We start from the raw sequence: 18,379 nt of genomic DNA, 5'->3' as shown, positions 1-18,379 counted from the left end.
TACAATATGAAGTTCTAGGTCACCCAGGGCTATTTGAGGAGAACCTGGTAAAAGGTGTGTGTGTGTGTGTGTGTGTGTGTGTGTGTGTGTGTGTGTGTGTGTATGTAATTTTTTTTTTAAATAAGGAAACAAAAACTTCTGCCTAGACACTAGGCAGAACAGTGCTTAAAGAGGACTGTAGTCACAAAGAGAAGGCTAGTGAGTATCAGCAGCAAGAGGCATTCCAAGTTAGACGTGATCATGAGGGAGGGGGTAATGTCTCTTTAACTCGGGTCAGAGCGTGAGCCCTCTTGCCTCTTGAAGGAGCCTGGGATATTCACAACCCTTCTGTTATATAAGAATAACAAATACACATCTCATAAAGGCTGCTGTGAAGAGCACACTGTGATAATTGATATTAAGCGCTTAGCGCAGGGCCCGGCACACAGTATGAGCTCAGTAAATGCTGGTTGTTACCTTCACTTTATTCTCTTCGCTCTCCTTCACCACCAGGCTTCATTCATTCTTTTCCAAGGACATGTAGGGGGCGTGTCCTCCCCTTTGCAGCTCTCACCCAAGCCCCGCCCCCGGCTCTCCGCGGATTGGCTCCTAGGAGGCGGAGCCAAGGGAAGAACCCATTGCGGCCCGGTGGGCGGGGCGCATGCGCGGGTTGGGCTGGGTGGAGGAGGAGAGGAAGAGCTGCCGGAAGTAGGCGGTGGAGGTGGCGGCAGAGCTGGCCTCAGCTGCCAGGGAAACCGAGGCGGGAAGAGCGGCCAGCAGACCCTTAGCACCGGGGGTCAGGTGTGCTCTCCGCACGCCCGGGGCCCAGAGCTCGCTCCGCCTAGGCCGCGTCTGGGGTCCCGCAGCCTCCGTGGGTCCCCGCCTTGCCCGAAGCCCACCAGGGGGCGCCGCGCGGCGGGGCTGCGGGGCGGGGGTCGGACGGCCCTGAACTCCTGGCAGCTCGTGGCCAGGCGTCAGGACACGGCTCGTCCCGCTTGGAAGGTGCGCCAGGGCGGGGGCCCCGAGGCCTCAGCCCCGGACCGAGGCAGGGGTTCCTGGGGGGCTCAGAGGGCGCGTCGCCCTCTGCCCCCGCCGGCACCCTGGCTATGACAGGCAAGTCGGTGAAGGACGTGGATCGGTACCAGGCGGTCCTGGCCAACCTGCTGCTGGAGGAAGATAACAAGTTCTGTGCTGACTGCCAGTCCAAAGGTAGCACATCCACGGCGCCGGCGCGGGGCCAGCTGCGGGGCGGCAGCGTGGTGCTGGCCTGAGTGGGGAGGGGGTTCTGGAGCTCAGGCGCGAGTCCTCTTTGGATGACAACGCGTGCCACCCTCGCTCATGAGCCTGTTGGGTTTCCTGGGGCTCGGGGTTTGGTGTGGGCGAGTGTGTGTGTGTGTGTGCGCGCGTGCGTGCGTGTGTGTGTCGGCGTCAGCGTGATGGGGATGGTACAGTGGGGGTGGGGTTGCCCGGTTGTGTTCAGGTGAGAATGTCTGTGCTGCAGGCTCTGAATGGCTTCTGGGCTTGCTGTCATCCAGAGCTGGCAGCCTTTCACTTGGCAAAGCTGTGGGTGAGCTGCAGTGTGGTGGTGGGGGTGGGGGTGGGGGTGGTGAGGAGGAAGGTGTGATGACGAAGAGGAAAACTGTCGAAATGATTTTTTTAAAGGTGGTATTCCTCGCTGCCTGCTATTTCATTAGCAACTCCTGTCATTTTACCACCTTGTTGAGCTCTGATAGAGTGCTTGGGTGGCTTTCTTCACCCTGGACATGTGCACTGAGAAGCTGCCTTATGCAGTGACACAGTGCGGATTTCTAGAGAGCCTAGCCTGGCCTGTGGAGGCCTCATGCGTGTGTGGTGGCCGAAACTAGCAGACCTGGGCTGTAGTGCAGGACCCATTCAAGCAGGGAGAAATGGAAGCAAGGGATTCATTGAATTCGTTATTTCCTTTGGTGGTTACACTTCTAGTGAGGAAATAGGAACGATCATTGTAAATTGGTCACAACCATTTAGCCTTTGTTTTCTGTGCCTGTAACGGTTCATGCTGTGGTACAATTAAAGGTTAACATGGTAGGAACATTTACTAGTGAAATGTTTGTACTTGGCTTTGTAGATACAGGCAGTGGTGGTCTGGGGGAGGGGGCTATTGTTTATTTACTTTAGTTCATGTCCCAGATTTGCCATATAGCATATGGGCATGCAGTATAAAACAAATTCAGATGTGTGTGTGTTAGTTTTGAGAAAAACAGTAGACGCTTAGCCATGCTCCGTGTGATTATGGTTCATTTTAGAGTAAGGTTACGTAAGGAGGGCACAAGAATGATGATGCATTGACTTAGACTCCTGCTGATACATTTTAGTGACCTCTGTCAGCAGGCAAAAGGGACGAACTGTTGGGAAAGCAGGCCCCCAGATTTTTCTCCTGAATTTTTACATTCACGGGAGTTCATTTAGAAAGGGCGTTTGCGACTGGTTTATGTTGAGTAGCTTAGATTTGTTGTAGCTTGGTTCCTGTTAGATCTGTTGGAAGGTTTGGTTTAAAATTTAGGAGTATCTTTGTTGTACTAAAATTCCCTAGTGCCCTCAGTTGATGGTTCTTATGTCACAGTAAGCCATCCCCTGAGTGAGCATTGTCACATTTAGGGAATGCCATTTTGATGATTTTTTTAGAACCACTCCTCCCCTGTTTCTTATGCTGTTATTACACTTATTCCAATAAAATATACCGCATGGGAGAGGCCAGTTTACCATTCCTTCCTCCAAAGTTCCTATTGCCTTTTGTTAACAGCCTTTCTGGGTATTAACCAGACATGAAGCTTTAGTTAACTTCTATTGAGAGCGAGGAACTGGGGCCCGTGAAAGGGCTCAGCGGGTAAAGGTGCTTGCCACCGAGACTGACATCCAGAACTTGATCCTCAGGACTCACATGGTAAGAGGAGAGAACCAGCTTTCGCAAGTTGTCCCTTGACCTCCACGTAGATGCTCCTACAAAGTCAGTAAATGAAATGCAAAGAACAAACAATAACAAACAAACTAGGAGCTGCCTGTCACCAATACTAAAACCTTGGATCCTGAATGTTCTGAAGTTAGAGATTCTTTTAAAAAGAGAGATAGATGCCCCTGTGGGCCGGGCCCCCACCCTCCCCCCACAGTTCTGTTAAACAGGCTTTTGCTGAGGCCCCTGTTTATCTAGTTGGAGAACGGTCCAGCCCAGCCTGCCGGTTAGCCCCGCCTTTGTGTTCTTCCTCTTTTTCAGCTTCTGCTTCTGTAACAAACAGGCAGCTCTAAGAGGGTGGGAAAGAGAGACTTTTCATCCATAGACTGTTATCTGCTCAGCCCTGATAAAAAGGACCGCAGTTGGCAGAAGAATTTGAAAACTACTTGCTGAAATAAGATTTGGGTTTGAGGGCCGGGCGTGGTGGTGCATGCCTTTAATCGGGAGGCATAGGCAGGTGGATGGCTGTGAGTTCGAGGCCAGCCTAGTCTACAAATTGAGTCCAGGGCAACCAAGCCTACACAGAGAAACCCTGTCTCGAAAAACTAAAAAAAAAAAAAAAAAAAAGATTTAGGTTTGAGTTTACACCCCCCACACACCTGTCCTTGTTCAGAAAATTGAGAGCTCACCAGTGAGGGTCTGGAGAGTGTTTGTCTATTAGTATTTGGTTTACAGACCTATAAGTGGATACTTTTGTAATATTCAAAATAACTCTTTGGCAATGACTTCGCTTTGTACAATTTAATATTCCATTTTAATTTATGCTCACACATGCGTGCGCGTGCATGCGTGCGTGTGTGTGTGTGTGTGTGTGTGTGTGTGTGTGTGTGTGCGTGTGTGTAGGACAGAAAACAACTTCCACCACATGGGGAGTGAACTCAAGTACTCAGACTTGGTGGCAAGCACCTTCCTTGTCCCTTGAGCCATCTGGCCACCCTGACTTATTTATTTATTTATTTTTAGAAAAAAGAAATAGCTTTCATAAAAGAATTATCTTTATTTTAAATCATATGTCTGTGTGAGTGCAGTGTCCATGGACGCCAGGAGAGGGTGTCCTAGAGTCCTTGGAGTTGGAGTTACAGGCAGTTGTGAGTCACCTGAAGTGGGTACTGGGAACTGAACTCAGGCCTTCTAAAGAACTCTATGAACTCTGAACCACAGAGTAGCTTTTCTAGTCCCCTGACTCTTCTTTTTAGCATCATGTTTAGGAATGACATCTGTTAGTTGATCCTTAAAATAATGTAACTTGAACATCAGAATAAAGAATAAGTAGACGCCCTTCTCTCTTTGTTCAGTAGAAGTCCTGTTGGACCAGGGTCCCACAGGTCCAGGGCTACTTTGTTAAAAAAAAAAAAAAAAAATGCCGATGCGGAATGGTGGTGGCCAGCACTGAGGAGGCAGAGGCAGGTGGATCTGTGTGAGTTTGAGGCCAGCCTAGTCTACAAAGAGAGTTCCAGGACAGCCAGGGCTGTTACACAGAGAAACCCTGTCTTGAAAAACCAAAAAACAAAACAAAAGCAAAAAAAAAAAACCCAAAACCAGCCATAATTTAAACCATTGGAGGTGGCCACGCCTGCAGTTCCTGAACTCAGGAGTTGGAGGCAGGAAGTTCAGTTATCCTGAGGCCAGCCTGGGCTGTACAAGACCCTGTTTCAAAAAGCTCCCTTCCTCAAATGCTATGACTATTCTTAGCCCAATATACAGTTTCCTTGTCATGAAAGCTCTCAAGTTAATACTTAAATGGACTGATTTCAGTAATGATAAACAGGGGACAAAACTAGTGTAAGATCCGGTATGCCCCTGGTAACTGGCTGCTTGGACCTGACTCCGTCGTGCCTCCTTGGCACTTGGGGTCACAGTGGCCCTAGGCTTGGCCCTTAGCTCCGCAGCTCCTGATGTTTTTCACTGTCTGTGGATGAACTCATTCAGAGACTGTTGTTAAAACCAGATGCTATCTTTACCACTGGAGAGTCTGCCTTTCTGATGACCTGCATACTCCTGTCCACCATTGGGACATTACCAGTGTCAGGGTTTGTGAGAAACAGAGAGCTGCTTACTGAGCAAAGAACTGACATGGGGGACATATGACGAGCTTGTGGAATATATGTGTGACACTGCAGCGCCTCATGGGATTCTAGAGTCTTCAGAGCTTTGTTCATTTTCCCCTTGCCTCTTCTATTACCTCTTGTCTGTGAAATGTTTCCCCTGTAATTACCTAACCACTGCCTCTGTTTCATCTATTATATATTTTTTCATTTAAGTTGATTTTTATGTGGTTTGAAATTCAAAAAATCTTAAAAGACAACAGAATGTGGAAAGTCATTGTCCTCAGTTGACCTGCAGCCACCTTTGTCCTCTTCCTGGATATGACCACTATTGGCTGTTTCTTACCTGCCTTTGTTCTTTGTTTCAAGCAGGGTCTTATAGCCCAGGTAGGCCTTGACCTCTGTGTAGCTGAGTAAATGAATTCCTGATCTTCCTCCTTGAATTCCTGCTCTACCTCTCCAAAGTTTGCATTACAGGCATGTACCCCTTTACCTGACTTCTTACCTGTGTATTTGAGACAGCTCTGTATAGCTTTGGCTGGACTGGAACTTGCTGGGTAGACCAGAGTAGATGCAAACTTGCTGTGATCCTCCTGCCTCTTCCTTCCAAGCACTTTGCCTTTGCTGACTTCCGTTTTTAAATGTACGTGTGGGGGACATGTATGTGAGGATGTGTACATCTGTGCCTTTGTGTGGAGCCTGATGCTGACATTGGATGCCTTCCTCTGTACATGTCCGTGCTTTTATTGAGACATCTGTCACTGATTCTGGCTTACGTAGCCACCTTGCCCTGAGGATCCCCTGTGTCTGCCTCCTGTACATTGGGGATTTAGGCAGGCTGCTATGCCCACCTGGCTTTTAGGTGAGCTTTGGAGATGTGAACTCCAGTCCTCACACGTGCACGGTGAGTGCTTTATTCGCTGAGCCTTCTCCCCAGCCTCCCTTCCCTGGCTTTTGAGAGGTGCTATATGCATGGACAAACTATGCGATCGCCTTTATTTTGTATATGTGTGTCTGTGGACATTAAACAACAACAAATGTATAGGTTTTCAGCGCTTTTGTGCAAATAGCACATTACCCGCTGCTTTTGGTCTCTTGGATTTTTCAGTCAAGAGCATAACATGGAGACCATGAAGACACTCTGTCCATGTGCACTATCTCAAGGCCAGACACGGGCCGTATTTCTATTAAGTTGAGAGATATTCTTGAGTGATTTGTAAAACAGCTTCTCTCATGGAAGCTATCTTTGAAAAGTGTGCACAGGGCCCGCAGAGATGGCTCAGCAGTTAAGAGCACTTGGGACTTTTGTAGAAGACCCAAGTTTGGTTCCCAGCACCTACATGATGGCTCACAACTGTCTATAACTCTAGTTCCTGGGGTCTCATAGCCTCCTCTGGCTTCCACGGGCACCAGACATATACACTGTACACAGACATGCATGCAGGTAAAACATTCTTACACATAAAATAAGAATGAAAACATTTTTTTTTTCTCCTGAGACAGGGTTTCTCTGTGTAGCTCTGGCTATCCTGGAATTCTCTCTGTAGACCAGGCTGGCCTGGAACTCTTAGGGATCTGCCTACCTCTGCCTCCTTAGTGCTGGTATTAAAGGCGTGTGCCATCACCACCGACATTTGAATACTGTCTTTTAATAATGTATCTGCAGCATGTAGAAGCTTTTGATGCGCCAAGAAGGCAGTAGTGGAAAGGACTGCCCCTTGGGGATGGAGCAGCCAGTGAGACCCTTCACCTGCTTTGTGACCCTCCTCATGCTGCCCCTCCCTCTCAACTTCATTTTCTTTCTTTATTTTCTCTTTTTATTTTATTTTTTTATTTTTGAGACAGGGTTTCTCTGTGTAGCCCTAGCTATCATGGACTCACTTTGTAAACCAGGCTGGCCTCGAACTCACAGAAATCCACCTGCCTCTGCCTCCCGAGTGCTGGGATTAAAGGCGTGCGCCACCCCCTCCCCCCAGCCACCTGGCTATTTTTTACCATTCTTGATCTTATTTATTGTATCTTGATTTTATTAGTTCCTTTTTTTACCCCCTCAAGACAGGGTTTCTCTGTGTAGCCTTGACTGTCCTGGACTAGCTTTTGTAGACTAGGCTGGCCTCGAACTCACAGCGATCTGCCTGATTCTGCCTCCCAAGTGCTGGGATTAAAGGTGTGCACCACCACCGCCTGGCTTTAGTTCCATTTTTTAACTTTATATCCTTAAAATATTCTAGTTACTGGAAGCCAAGGTTAGAATGACTCACAGTAATCCCCTGGTTCTTAAGCCAAAACCATTTCCTCTATATGGGAGTTCTGGTGTTTTTGCAAATGTGCTTTACAGGACTTCTGAGGATAGCCTGGATGTTTCCTGCCTCTTCAAATATGTATGAAAGATTATACTGGAGAATTTCTTTGTGTGGAGGTTTTCTAGTAGTAGCCCTAAAATTTAACCTTTTAAAATTAAAACTTTATTTCTTTTTAATTGTGTGTCTGTGTCCCCCCTGCACATGCTACAGCACGTGTGTGGAGGTCAGAGAGCAGTTTGTAGGAATCCACTCTTTCCTTGTGCCCTGCTGAGGTGGCCCACCGGTTTCTGCTGAGGCGGCCCACCAGGCTCTGCTGAGGCGGCCCACCAGGCCCTGCTGAGGCGACCCACCGGCCCCTCTGAGGCGGCCCACCGGCCCCTGCTGAGGCGGCCCACCAGGCCCTGCTGAGGCAGCCCACCGGCCCCTGCTGAGGCGGCCCACCAGCCCTGTCTAAACTTTTGTACATTACTCTTTAGCTCCCCTTCTGTTTGTTTCTTTATCAATGGTCATATCATTGTTTTGCAATTATCATTCTTTAGAACACAAACTTTCCTGTCAACTTTAAGTCACTTTTAGCTACATGTCAGTGGCATATGATAACGCAGAACTGTATTTTTTTTTTTAACCTTCTTGAGGTTAAAATTCAACAGATGTAGACAGATGGAGGTTATGCTTCCCTGTGTAGCTTTCTCGCTGCTACGTCCTCCTCACGTAGCTTTCTGAGCTTTTACAGTTGATTTATCTTAATTCCGATAGCCATGATTGTATTGACAAGTTTTACTGAAAGTCATTTATCAAAGCCACCATTAAATCATCTCATAGTATCAATATGAAGGCTGTGCCCTAGGGGACACTTACTTGTTTATTCTGCTTTTGCTTTAAATTGCACCCTGTAGCAAAGAGGAAAACAGTACAGAGTTACTTTAGGGAGAGCTCACTGTAGACTGGAGAGTCCACGCTGTCTGTCTGTCTGTCTGTCTGTGTGTATGTATACATATTCAGTAATGTATCCTCAACTGAGAGGTGGTGGCACATGCCTGTAATCATATCAGCCAGAAGATCAGGAATTCAGGATCTTCCTGTGGACAGTGGTGGCGCACGCCTTTAATCCCAGCACTCGGGAGGCAGAGACAGGTGGATCGCTGTGGTTCGAGGCCAGCCAGGTCTACAAAGTGAGTCCAGGACAGCCAAGGCTAACGCAGAAAAACCCTGTCTCGAAAAACAAAAAGCCCCGCCCACAAAAGCAAGCAGACAACAACCAAACACCCTAATAAAATGAAACAAAAGTTTTAAGCACTCACTCTGTGCCAGACACTGTGTAGAGACACAAGATAGAATTCAAAGAGGAGGTCTTTGATTTCAAAGGTGTTATATTCTAATGGCGAAGTAGATGTGTAAAGCAGATAATCATAGCGTTATGTACAGGAACGGCGAAAGCACCAAAGAAGGCAAAAAGGGCTTTCTCAGGAAGTCACAGCTTCAAAGAGGCAATTAAGCTGCGTCTAAAAGGGTACACAGGGGCTGGAGAGATGGCTCAGTGGTTAAGAGCGCCACCTGCTCTTCCAAAGGTCCTGAGTTCAATTCCCAGCAACCACATGGTGGCTCACAACCATCTGTAATGTGATATGGCGCCCTCTTGTGGCTTGCAGGAGTACATGCAAGCAGAACACTGTATACATAATAAATAAATAAATCTTTAAAAAATAAAAATAAAAGGGTACACAGGCTGTTGCCAGGTAAGCTTAGGGAGCTGCACTGTGCATTGTGCACTTGCGTGTGTGCATGCATATGTATTATTTAGGGTGATTTGACTACATGTTGGATAGTGTGATACTTAGAATTTGGTTGCTAGTCAGGGCCCAATAAGGATAACATTTCACCTCTCTAGGTGACTTTTTATGGCTTTGAGATTATGAATATGCATTATGCTTTAGCCACTTTTGTATATATTTAGCATTGTGGGTCCATCTGCTTCTCTAGTAGGATTTTAAATCTCACAAGCATGAAATGCTTGGTTGTTGCCAAGTAGTAAGCGAGCTTTGAGTATGGAGCTGCATCGTCTGTATGGCAGTGTGCTCTCATGCATACGTGAATTTCTCTTAGAGCAGTCTAATGAAAGGCCAGCAGCAGCGGGCCGTCGTCTCTGCAGCCGCTGCTGTTGTTTTGGAAGCTGAACATGCTCTTATGCTCAAGCAGGCCATGTGTCAAGTATTTTCTGTGTCTCCTTGATTGTATATGGTGCCTCCTTGGTAGCAAATCGTGTTCCCAGATAAATCAGAAAACTACCCCCTTTCTGCCTTTGTCATCTGATGTCATTATGGGATGTAGGCGGCAGCTTTCTTGGGCACAGTTGTCTATATAACTGTTCATCGCATGAGTCATTGTCTGTTTTTGTTCTTCTGCCTGCAAATTCCAACCTGAAAATAATATGCAGTCGGCGGCTATGACACACTGTTCATTATGTACATTGCGTGCTGCGTTAGCGCTCTGGAGAAAGGGTAAGGACACTAGGCAGAGGTGTCGTCTTTCTCCAGTTGATATCCCCCAGTAAAAAGGTGCCCAGCAAGAGTGTGTCACGCTCGCATGCTGTGCGATCTAAGCACGTGGTGCCTTTTGTTGAGCAAGTGGCCAGTTTAAGTAGATAGTAGCACTGAGGGCGTGCTGTGCTGCTCCTGGAGGGACGCAGCCTAGTATGCGGCCCAGCAGAGGCAGGAGGGCGTCTCTGTAGAGTTGGACGCCTTCATATTCCCCGACCACACTCTTCTACTGTTGAGACAGCGCTCCTGTATTTTTGTGGTGCTCGAGGTTTGGCTTCTCACATGCCAGGCAAACACCGTGCCACTAAGAGCTACATTCTCAGTCACCCCAACCCCATTTTGTAGATAGGGTTTCCCTATGTAGTCCTGGCTAGCCTGGAATTCATTGTGTAGGACGAAGCCTCAAACTTGTGAAGATTCCCCTGCTGTCTCCTGAGTGCTGGGATACAATAATGGGTCTCCACACCCAGCCCCTTTTCAAACTTTTTGAGATAGTTGCCCAGGTTGGTTTGAACTTTGAACTTCTAGTCTCTGTCTCTCTGTCTCTGTGTCTCTGTCTCTGTGTCTCTGTGTCTCTGGGTCTCTGTGACTCTGTCTCTCTGTCTCTGTCTCTCTGTCTCTCTCTCTCTCGGGTTTTATGAGACAAAGTTTCTCTGTGCAGCCTTGGCTGTGCATGGACGTGCTTTGTAGACGGCTGGCCTCGAACTCACAAAGATCCGCCAGCCTCTGCCTCCCAACTGCAGGGTTTAAAGGTATTCAGCCCGCCTCAGCCTCTTAAATTATTGGGGTTACAGGCCTGTGCCACTAGACCCAGCGCTCCCAGCTCAGATCGCTTTTTTCCCCCTTCCTTCCCTCTTTCTCCTCCTCCTCCTCCTTTTATTTTTATTTTTATTTTCAGAGACAGGATCTGCTGTTTCCCACGTTACCCTGGAATTCAGCATGTAGCTGGCGATGACCTCTAATTTCTGATCTTTTAACCTCCACTTGCCCAGTGCTCGGATTATAGGCAATTGCCACCACACCTGACGTCCATGATGCTAGGATCGAACCCAGAGCTTCATTCCTGTTAGGCAAGAACTCAGGACTAGCACTACATCCCCAGCGCAGAGTTAGCCTCTCAGATTGTGATTTGCCACATGTGAAGTGTCCACTAGGATGTAACCCCACAAGGACAAGGACAAGGGCTCTGCTCACTTATCTTCCAAGCAGTGACAGGGTTTGGTAAGGTCTGCCGAAGCCAATCAGTGAACGATGCACGTGTGGATTTTGTCTTCTGTATGTAGTTTGTTTTTCCTTTCTTCTGATTTTTGGTTTTTTGAGACATGGTTTCTTTGTGTAGCCTTGGCTCTCCTGGACTCACTTTGTAGACCAAGCTAGCCTCGAACTCATAGAGATCCACCTGCCTCTGCCTCCCAGAGCTCTGGGATTGCACTGCGTGGTGGTGCACCACACCTGGCTCATATTTTGATTTTTTTACTAGGAGAAAAGTTTTTACAGGACATCTGGATAAAAAAAATTTTTTATTAAAAAAAAAATCTTAAAAACATGTTTGACATACCTCTTACAAGGTTTCCTCAGTCAAGGACCAGTTAGGGAACCAGGTGGTCATGGAATTGAGTACAGCTAAGTGGCTGCTGAGACACCCAAGCCTTCGTGGTATCCAGGAGCTACCTTGCACCTGAGGAAATTAGAAAGTGCTGGAAGCCATGTGGTAAGATCCAGAGCACAGCAAGAGGGATTGTCTGGTAGCAGCTGGAGCCTCGGCCAAATAAGAGAACTCTGATTTCTTCCCCCCTCTGCCATTTATCTTTACTAGACTCTCCCTGAGGGAACTTGTACAGAAATCATTTGACAAGGGAGGCTGGGAATGCAGTTAGTTCCCTGCGATAGACAATTCGGATGGCACCAAGCACTGACACCAGCAAGGCCCGAAAACACCTACTAGATGTGATCTTTCCCCCTTAGTTATTAGGGATGAGGGATGCAAAAGTCTTTCAGGTAAATGTGGACAAGAGACAGCAAGGGGGTTTTGGTAGAATCTGCCTCATATGCTTCTAAAGGATCCTCACTATTGCTGAAGAAGTACTGAGACAGTAAGTCATAGTCTGTCAGGTTGTGTGACAGCTTGAAACTGCTTGACGATTGCTTGCCACCAGGAGCTGTCTATCAGTTTATCATTTGGTTACTCAGAAAATAAGTTCCCACCCTTCCAATTCTGGTATTTGCAGTAGGGTTAATTTTCCTTGTGCCATGGCACCTCTTTAGCTAGGCTTGTTGGGTGAGGGGTGGGGGTCTGGGGGCTGGTGTCTCCCAAGAACCTTAGTACTGAGTGGAAAAGGTGACATCACTCTTTGTGAGTTTGAGGTCAGCCTGGTCTACAGAGCAAGTTTCAGGACAGCCAAAGCTGCACAGAGAACCCCTGTCTGGGGGCCGGGGGTGGAAATGGCATCACTAGATCTATTTTCTGCTGCACTAAACCTGAAAAGTATATAGTCTTGCAGGGAATGCCACTGCACTCTCTAAAGGCAAGGCTTGCCAAGCTATGGCTGCTTATTTTCTTCCTGATTATAAAAGCGTTTGTGTTAGGTGATTCCGGTTCAGCACTTTCTAGAAGTGCTTTTTTTGTCAATCAGGTCACCTGCATTTGGGCTCTGACACGTTAATGGCTTTGGTGGAACTAGGCCAGCAAAAGGATTGGGCTCAATGTGAGCATGTTTGTTTTGGGCTGTTACTTTGCACAGATTAAGGGACCATCATAGTTTAAGTTGTCACCAACTATGAAAATCACATGGGTTTCATTGTTTTTTTACTTTTCTCTGAAAAATTAATTTCCTCTTGACAGACATTCTTGTAATTCACAGATACAATTAAATGCAATTTGGGTTTTTATTTACTTGCTTTTTAGACATGGCCTTGCCATGTAGTTCTGACTGTCCTGAACTCACTGTGTGGCCCAGGCTGGCCTTAAACTTGTGGCAGTCTGCTTACCTGAGCCACCTAAGTGGTAGCATCACTTGAGTGAGCCACCATGCCTGGCTTAGCTTTTAATTAAATAAGTAAGTAAATAATTGTAAGGAAGTAGAGACAGAGCCTCACGTGCTTCTGGCTGGCCTTGAACTCCCTAGGTAACTGAGGGCGCCTTGTCCTCTCGATCATGCCGTGCCCACCCGTGAAGCACAGGACCTACAGGCATGCACGGCGGCAGCTGGCTTTGTAATTTGCTATTTGAAATATTTGACTTTTCCCTCGACTATGAGTTCTTTTCAGCCAGACTACTTGTCTTTAAAGGTACATCTTAAAGGCGCATCTATGCCTTTGTAAAATGTCATGTTTTGTAATTGTAATGATTTCTTACTGTGTTTGACTATTCCCTTTCTCAACTTTCTCCTTCCCTACCCTGTTCTTCTGGGTCCTGTGTCTCCCCACAGGCTTTATGAACGCTGGTCCATTGATGGCTGAACGGCAGGTCCTTCCCCACTGGAAAGCCCTAGAGATGAGCCAAACTCACCTTCAGCTGTGGCCATCCGGCAGCGTAAGGTTGCTGTGGGGTTGTGTTCAGTTTGTCAACTCTCCACCTTCCCCATGCTCCCACTCGTGTGGCTGTAACCTGCCCTGGAATCAATCCCACTCCCTAACCTGTGGCTTGCAGAGGAATAGGATTTTCCATTGTTCCTACTGACAATAAACAGAGACCTTGAACAGTTTTTGCATCCCAGGTTGGTTTTAGATACGTAGAGAGTACAGTTTAAAGACATACTAGGTATCACAAGTCCACCTGCAGAAAGATTTTGTTGATTTTTTTTTCTTTTGTGGTGCACAGGACTCGTGAGGGAGGGAGACTGCACTGCTGGGCATAATTGTGTCCCTGTGTAGTGACTAGCAAGAAAAGCATCTTTCCCTTTCCTTTCTTCCAGAGCTGTTTCTCTTAGTTTGCTCTCTGTTGCTGTGATAAACACCGACGGGCCGAAAGCAGCTTGGGAAGGACAGGGCTGATCTGCTTTACATTTCTCATCATTGAGGAAGTCACCTGGAACTCAGCAGGGGCAGAGGCAAGGCCCGAGGAAAGGTGCTTCCTGACTTGCTTTCAGGCTCACAGTCAGCTACCTTTTTTTCTTATGCTTTCCTGGACCACCTGCCCAGAGGTGGCACTGCCCACAGTGGGCTGGGCCGAGGAACATCAATCTACAATCAAGAAAATAGCCCAAGCTGGGCAGTGGTGGTGCCTGCCTTTAATCCTAGGACTCAGGGAGGCAGAGACAGGTGGATCTCTATGAATTCGAGGCCAGCCTGGCCTACAAAGCGAGTCCAGAATAGAGAAATCCTGTCTCGAAAGACAACAACAACAACAAAAAAGAAAAGAGAAAAAAAAAAAAAAAGAAAGAAAAAAAAGAAAAGAAAGAAAAACAACCAAACAAAAACCAACCCAACAGGCATTTCCTCAATTCAAGTTCCCTCCTGCCACACAACTCTAGTTTGTGTCAAGTTGACAAAAATCAACTAGCACGCTGTCTTTTGCATCAGTGGCTAGTGAAGGCTAGCCCATAAGTCCGCAGCCTCTCCCCAGATATCCATCTGTAGCTGTGGGGTCCTGTGTGAATCCTGCTGTGTTGCCTCATTCACCTCGGTTGCCCCAAGTGCACACAGCTTGACGTTGCTTTTAACTTCTTCCTCTTTTCTTACCTGACTGGAAGTCCCCCAATGTGTAGATTTAGAAATGAGTTCTCTCATGGTTTTAGCTTTGCGTTGACAGTTGTTTTAGTTCTGATACTGTTTTTCTGTTTTGTTTTGGGTACAGGGTTTCTCTGTGTAGCCCTGGAGCTCTCTTTGTAGATCGCGTTGGCCTCAAACTAAGAGATCTACCTGCCTCTGTCTCCTCCAGATGCTGGGATTAAAGGTGTGTGCCACTGAGCCCTGCAGTTTTATGCTTTTGAAAAAGCATTTCTTACGAGAACTTTCTATGCAGCTTGAGAGAGGTCTCAGTCTGTAGCCTCCGGGTCTTTCTGTTGCTGTTCATACTTAGCTCATGTGATAACTGACGCAAATCTTTAGAAGAGAGCTAGCAAGGATGGCTCTCCTCCCCCCACCCCCATCCTTACCAAGCTATAAGCAGTGGAGCTGTTGGAAACCACTTTCAGTGTGACAGCAGACTTGATAAAGAAAAAAATTAAAAAGATTCAGTCAGGCTCTCATGCTGGCCTGAAAGTGTGTTTACTCAGAGTAGCTGTTTGGCACAGGGCTCGGCTTTGTCACTCTGAAAGTGGGCATGGGGCATTTGGCAAGAGGAACTGCTGCAGACGGGGGAAATCTAAGAAAAGGTCTTTTCTGTAGTGGGGTGCTGTGTGTACCCAGCTCATCCAAGAGAGTGAGGGCCATCTTTAAATGAAGCTTTGGAACTGGGGTGGGGGTGCACTGTAGTTCCCTGAGCATCCTCCTTGCTTCTGAGCCTTGTCTGAGCAGAAGCGGCTCAGCACAAGTGAGGAGCTACATTGTGGCAGAGCGACAATAGACCCTCATTTCATTAAACTGCTCCTGTATTTAAGGGGGAGGGGAAGACTTGTTGCCATAGGAACAGACTCCTGGAGCAGGGTTTTTGTTTTTTATTTAATCGTAGGACATTTGTGGAGTAGGGAGGGATGCTTATTTTCTAAGCATTAGAAGCTGTTGTCTTTAAAAGCAGAGCTGTGAGCCGCCATCTTTTCTGACCGTGGCACTTACCCATATTCATGATAAAATAATTGGAATGTATGAAAAACAATCACACAGATGATAGTTCCCAGAATTCTCACTGCTCATTATTTACTTGAGTTTGTACTCCATTAATTTTTATGATATTATTGTCTCATTTAACATTTGTCATGGGTATTTTCATGGCATTAAAAACATGTAAATACCTCTGTTTGTTTGTTTATTTTTAAAAACATACTCTGTCATGGGAATATGTCATCTTTTACATAACACTAAATGCTGGCCATTTGGGTTTTCAGTCTTTGTCATTACAGATGAGAGTGCACTGTTAGACTGATAAGTTGTTTATGTGTTTAGCCCTGATCAGTTATGGGCTCTCTAATTCAAAAAAGCTGGGTGCCATCTCCTGGGTTGGAACCACTTGGGGATGGTTTTCCTGCAGGGCTGTCATTCTGAAAGGCTCCACTGCTATAGACTTGTTGAGGAAAAGGGTGGAGAGCTGGGGACTTGGGCTGCAGCTTTGTGTGTCACCTCACAGCAGGATGGGCCAGCACACCATACTCTACCTGTTGGGAAAGTATTGTCACACCATGATTAGCCCCGTAGGTGTCCACACAGTCTTCCATCACTCAAACCTATCCACTGGGAAGGCAGGTTAGAGGTCCTACTTTGCTAAAAAGGGAAAAATAATTGCTCCAATTTTTTTTTTTTTTTTTAAAGCAAGGATTTTCTTAGACTATAAACAAAGACAAAAGACTGTGTCTCTGTGTGTGCATAGCTGGTGCACACTGTCTGGCAGTGTCTCTGTGCCCAGCACAGGTAGCATTTTTTTCCTGCTATTATGTGTTCAGATCATATTCGCCTTTTGGTTGTGACAGTCCCCTTCACACTTTTGACTCAGGAAGTGAAGACCTGTGACATTCTAGGAAGATGAGAGGTGACTCACGTGGCTGTTTTGTGGTAATTGCCTCTTTGCAGCATTTCATTTGTGTGTTCCTGGCATCTGTGCCCCATGAAGGCTGGAGCCAGTTACACAGCTGATCCCTTGCCCGCTGTCAGAGGTTTCAGTGTGACACATAATCTGGGGGAAGATGTACCAAGGGGTTGAAACTGGAGGCTGAAATAGCAGCCCTTTAGCCCTTTTGTGGGATGGGAGTAAATATTTAGACACCAATCTGGTGGAATTAATAATATCCTTACAGCAGTTCTAGAAGCTTTCTTTATCCCCACTAGAACAGGTTCAGTTAATTGAAGAACCTTTCCTTGGCTCCTTGGAAGCTGTGATTATTTTCCTAGAGTCCTGTTCTGGTCTCTGCATACAGATCTCTGTGCAGAGCTCTTTCTGTAAGGTGGCATCTTTGCCCTTCCCCGTGACAGATCTTTCCATATGTAGATCTCAGCCTTGCTTCTGATATGCCTGGCTTTGAAACACCATGATGGCCGTCTCTGTGAAAGGACAAGCCCTCCGCCTTGTGATCTCCTCCCTTTGGGCAGGGCTGTTTTGGTGACTAACATTCAGCATGCCACTGGATGAACTGTTTGTGCTTTGATGTCAGAATTAATTTCTATGCTGCTGTTTGTTCAGAAATCAAAGCTGTCTGACTTGTCTGGATATGGTTGTGATTTAGGTAAATGGCACTGCTTTTCCGTGGTTGGCTATTATTGGGTCTCCTCTGTGGGGAAAGCTGCTGTGCTCCTTTTGGGTCACGGAGCTCATCTGTTGGCTCAGAAGGTTTGGTATGGAGCTGCTGCCTGGGTGAAAAGCCTGTGCTTTGCAGGGAACAGCTGAGACCTCTCTTGCCTAGTTGCTCGGTCCTGAGATCCAGTATGTCACATCTCCCCTTCCAGACTTCCTTTTGAGGAAGCAGAGGGGTGTAGACGGAAAGACACAAGTATGTCTTCACACTCAGTCTCAGATGCTACGTTTCCTGTCTGCACAATCATGTTATAGTAAAAAGAAAAAAAAAAAAAAAAAAAAACAAAAAGAAAGAAAGAAAAAAAACCACACCTGGGCTGGAGAGATGGCTCAGAGGTTAAGAGCACTGACTGCTCTCCCAGAGGTCCTGAGTTCAATTCCCAGCAACCACATGGTGGCTCACAACCATCTATAATGTGATCTGATGCCCTCTTCTGGCCTGCAGGTGTACATGCAGATACAACACTGTATGCATAATAAATAAATAAATATATCTTAAAAAATTTAAGAAAAACCACACACCTAAAGAGTGAGGTATTAATTTAGTGACTGTTGTTGAACAGCTACCATTTTAGAGGTAGGTAAAGACGATTCTAATCCCAGCTCAACTGATGGTCATTTCTTTAATGAACTTGAACTCTTGGAGGCTCAGTTTCTCTGACTGTGCTTGAACTGGAAAATCTCTAATGTTCTTTCCCTTTTAGAATTGCATATTCGTATCAGTCAGCCTTCTGTCACTATAAGAAACCCAAGGCAATTATCTAAAAAAGAGAAAAGGCTTGGGCGGGGGCAGGGGGAGTTAAGAGCGTTGTCTGTTTTTTCAGAGGTCTCAGGTTCAGTTCCTAGCACCCAAATGGCAGCTTACACCCAGCCGTCTGTAACTACAGTTCCAGGGGATCTGACACCCTCTTCTGGCCTTCATGGGCACCAGGCGTGCACGGGGTGCACAGACATGCATGCAGGCAAAACCACATACACATGAAGTAGTTAAGTCCATTTTTTTTTTAAAGGAGAAAACTTTGTTTTGGTTCATGGTTCTGGAGGGCCCATCCATGACAAAGACAGTACATATGGCTGCAGCACCTTGTTTGGCAAAACCAGGAAACAATGAAGAAGATGAGACTAAGGTCTCACAGCCCTCTCTG

The 18,379-nt window shown here is 46.6% G+C and overlaps 1 protein-coding gene across 1 annotated transcript in view; it reads left to right on the top strand.

Moving 5' to 3' along the window:
- The first annotated feature begins 672 nt into the window (after positions 1 to 672).
- The window catches only part of Smap2 (small ArfGAP2), a 52,324-nt gene continuing 34,617 nt past the window's right edge, over positions 673 to 18,379 (top strand). The window contains exon 1 of the mRNA XM_051172213.1: positions 673 to 1,188. Coding sequence (XP_051028170.1) covers positions 1,086 to 1,188 — 103 coding nt within the window. The 5' untranslated portion in view covers positions 673 to 1,085. The remainder of the gene's footprint in view (positions 1,189 to 18,379) is intronic.

Source organism: Acomys russatus, chromosome 29, assembly GCF_903995435.1.
Source record: "Acomys russatus chromosome 29, mAcoRus1.1, whole genome shotgun sequence".
Taxonomy (NCBI): domain Eukaryota; kingdom Metazoa; phylum Chordata; class Mammalia; order Rodentia; family Muridae; genus Acomys; species Acomys russatus.
Note: the sequence above shows the minus strand (reverse complement) of the source record. Positions and strands in the feature narration are given on the sequence as shown.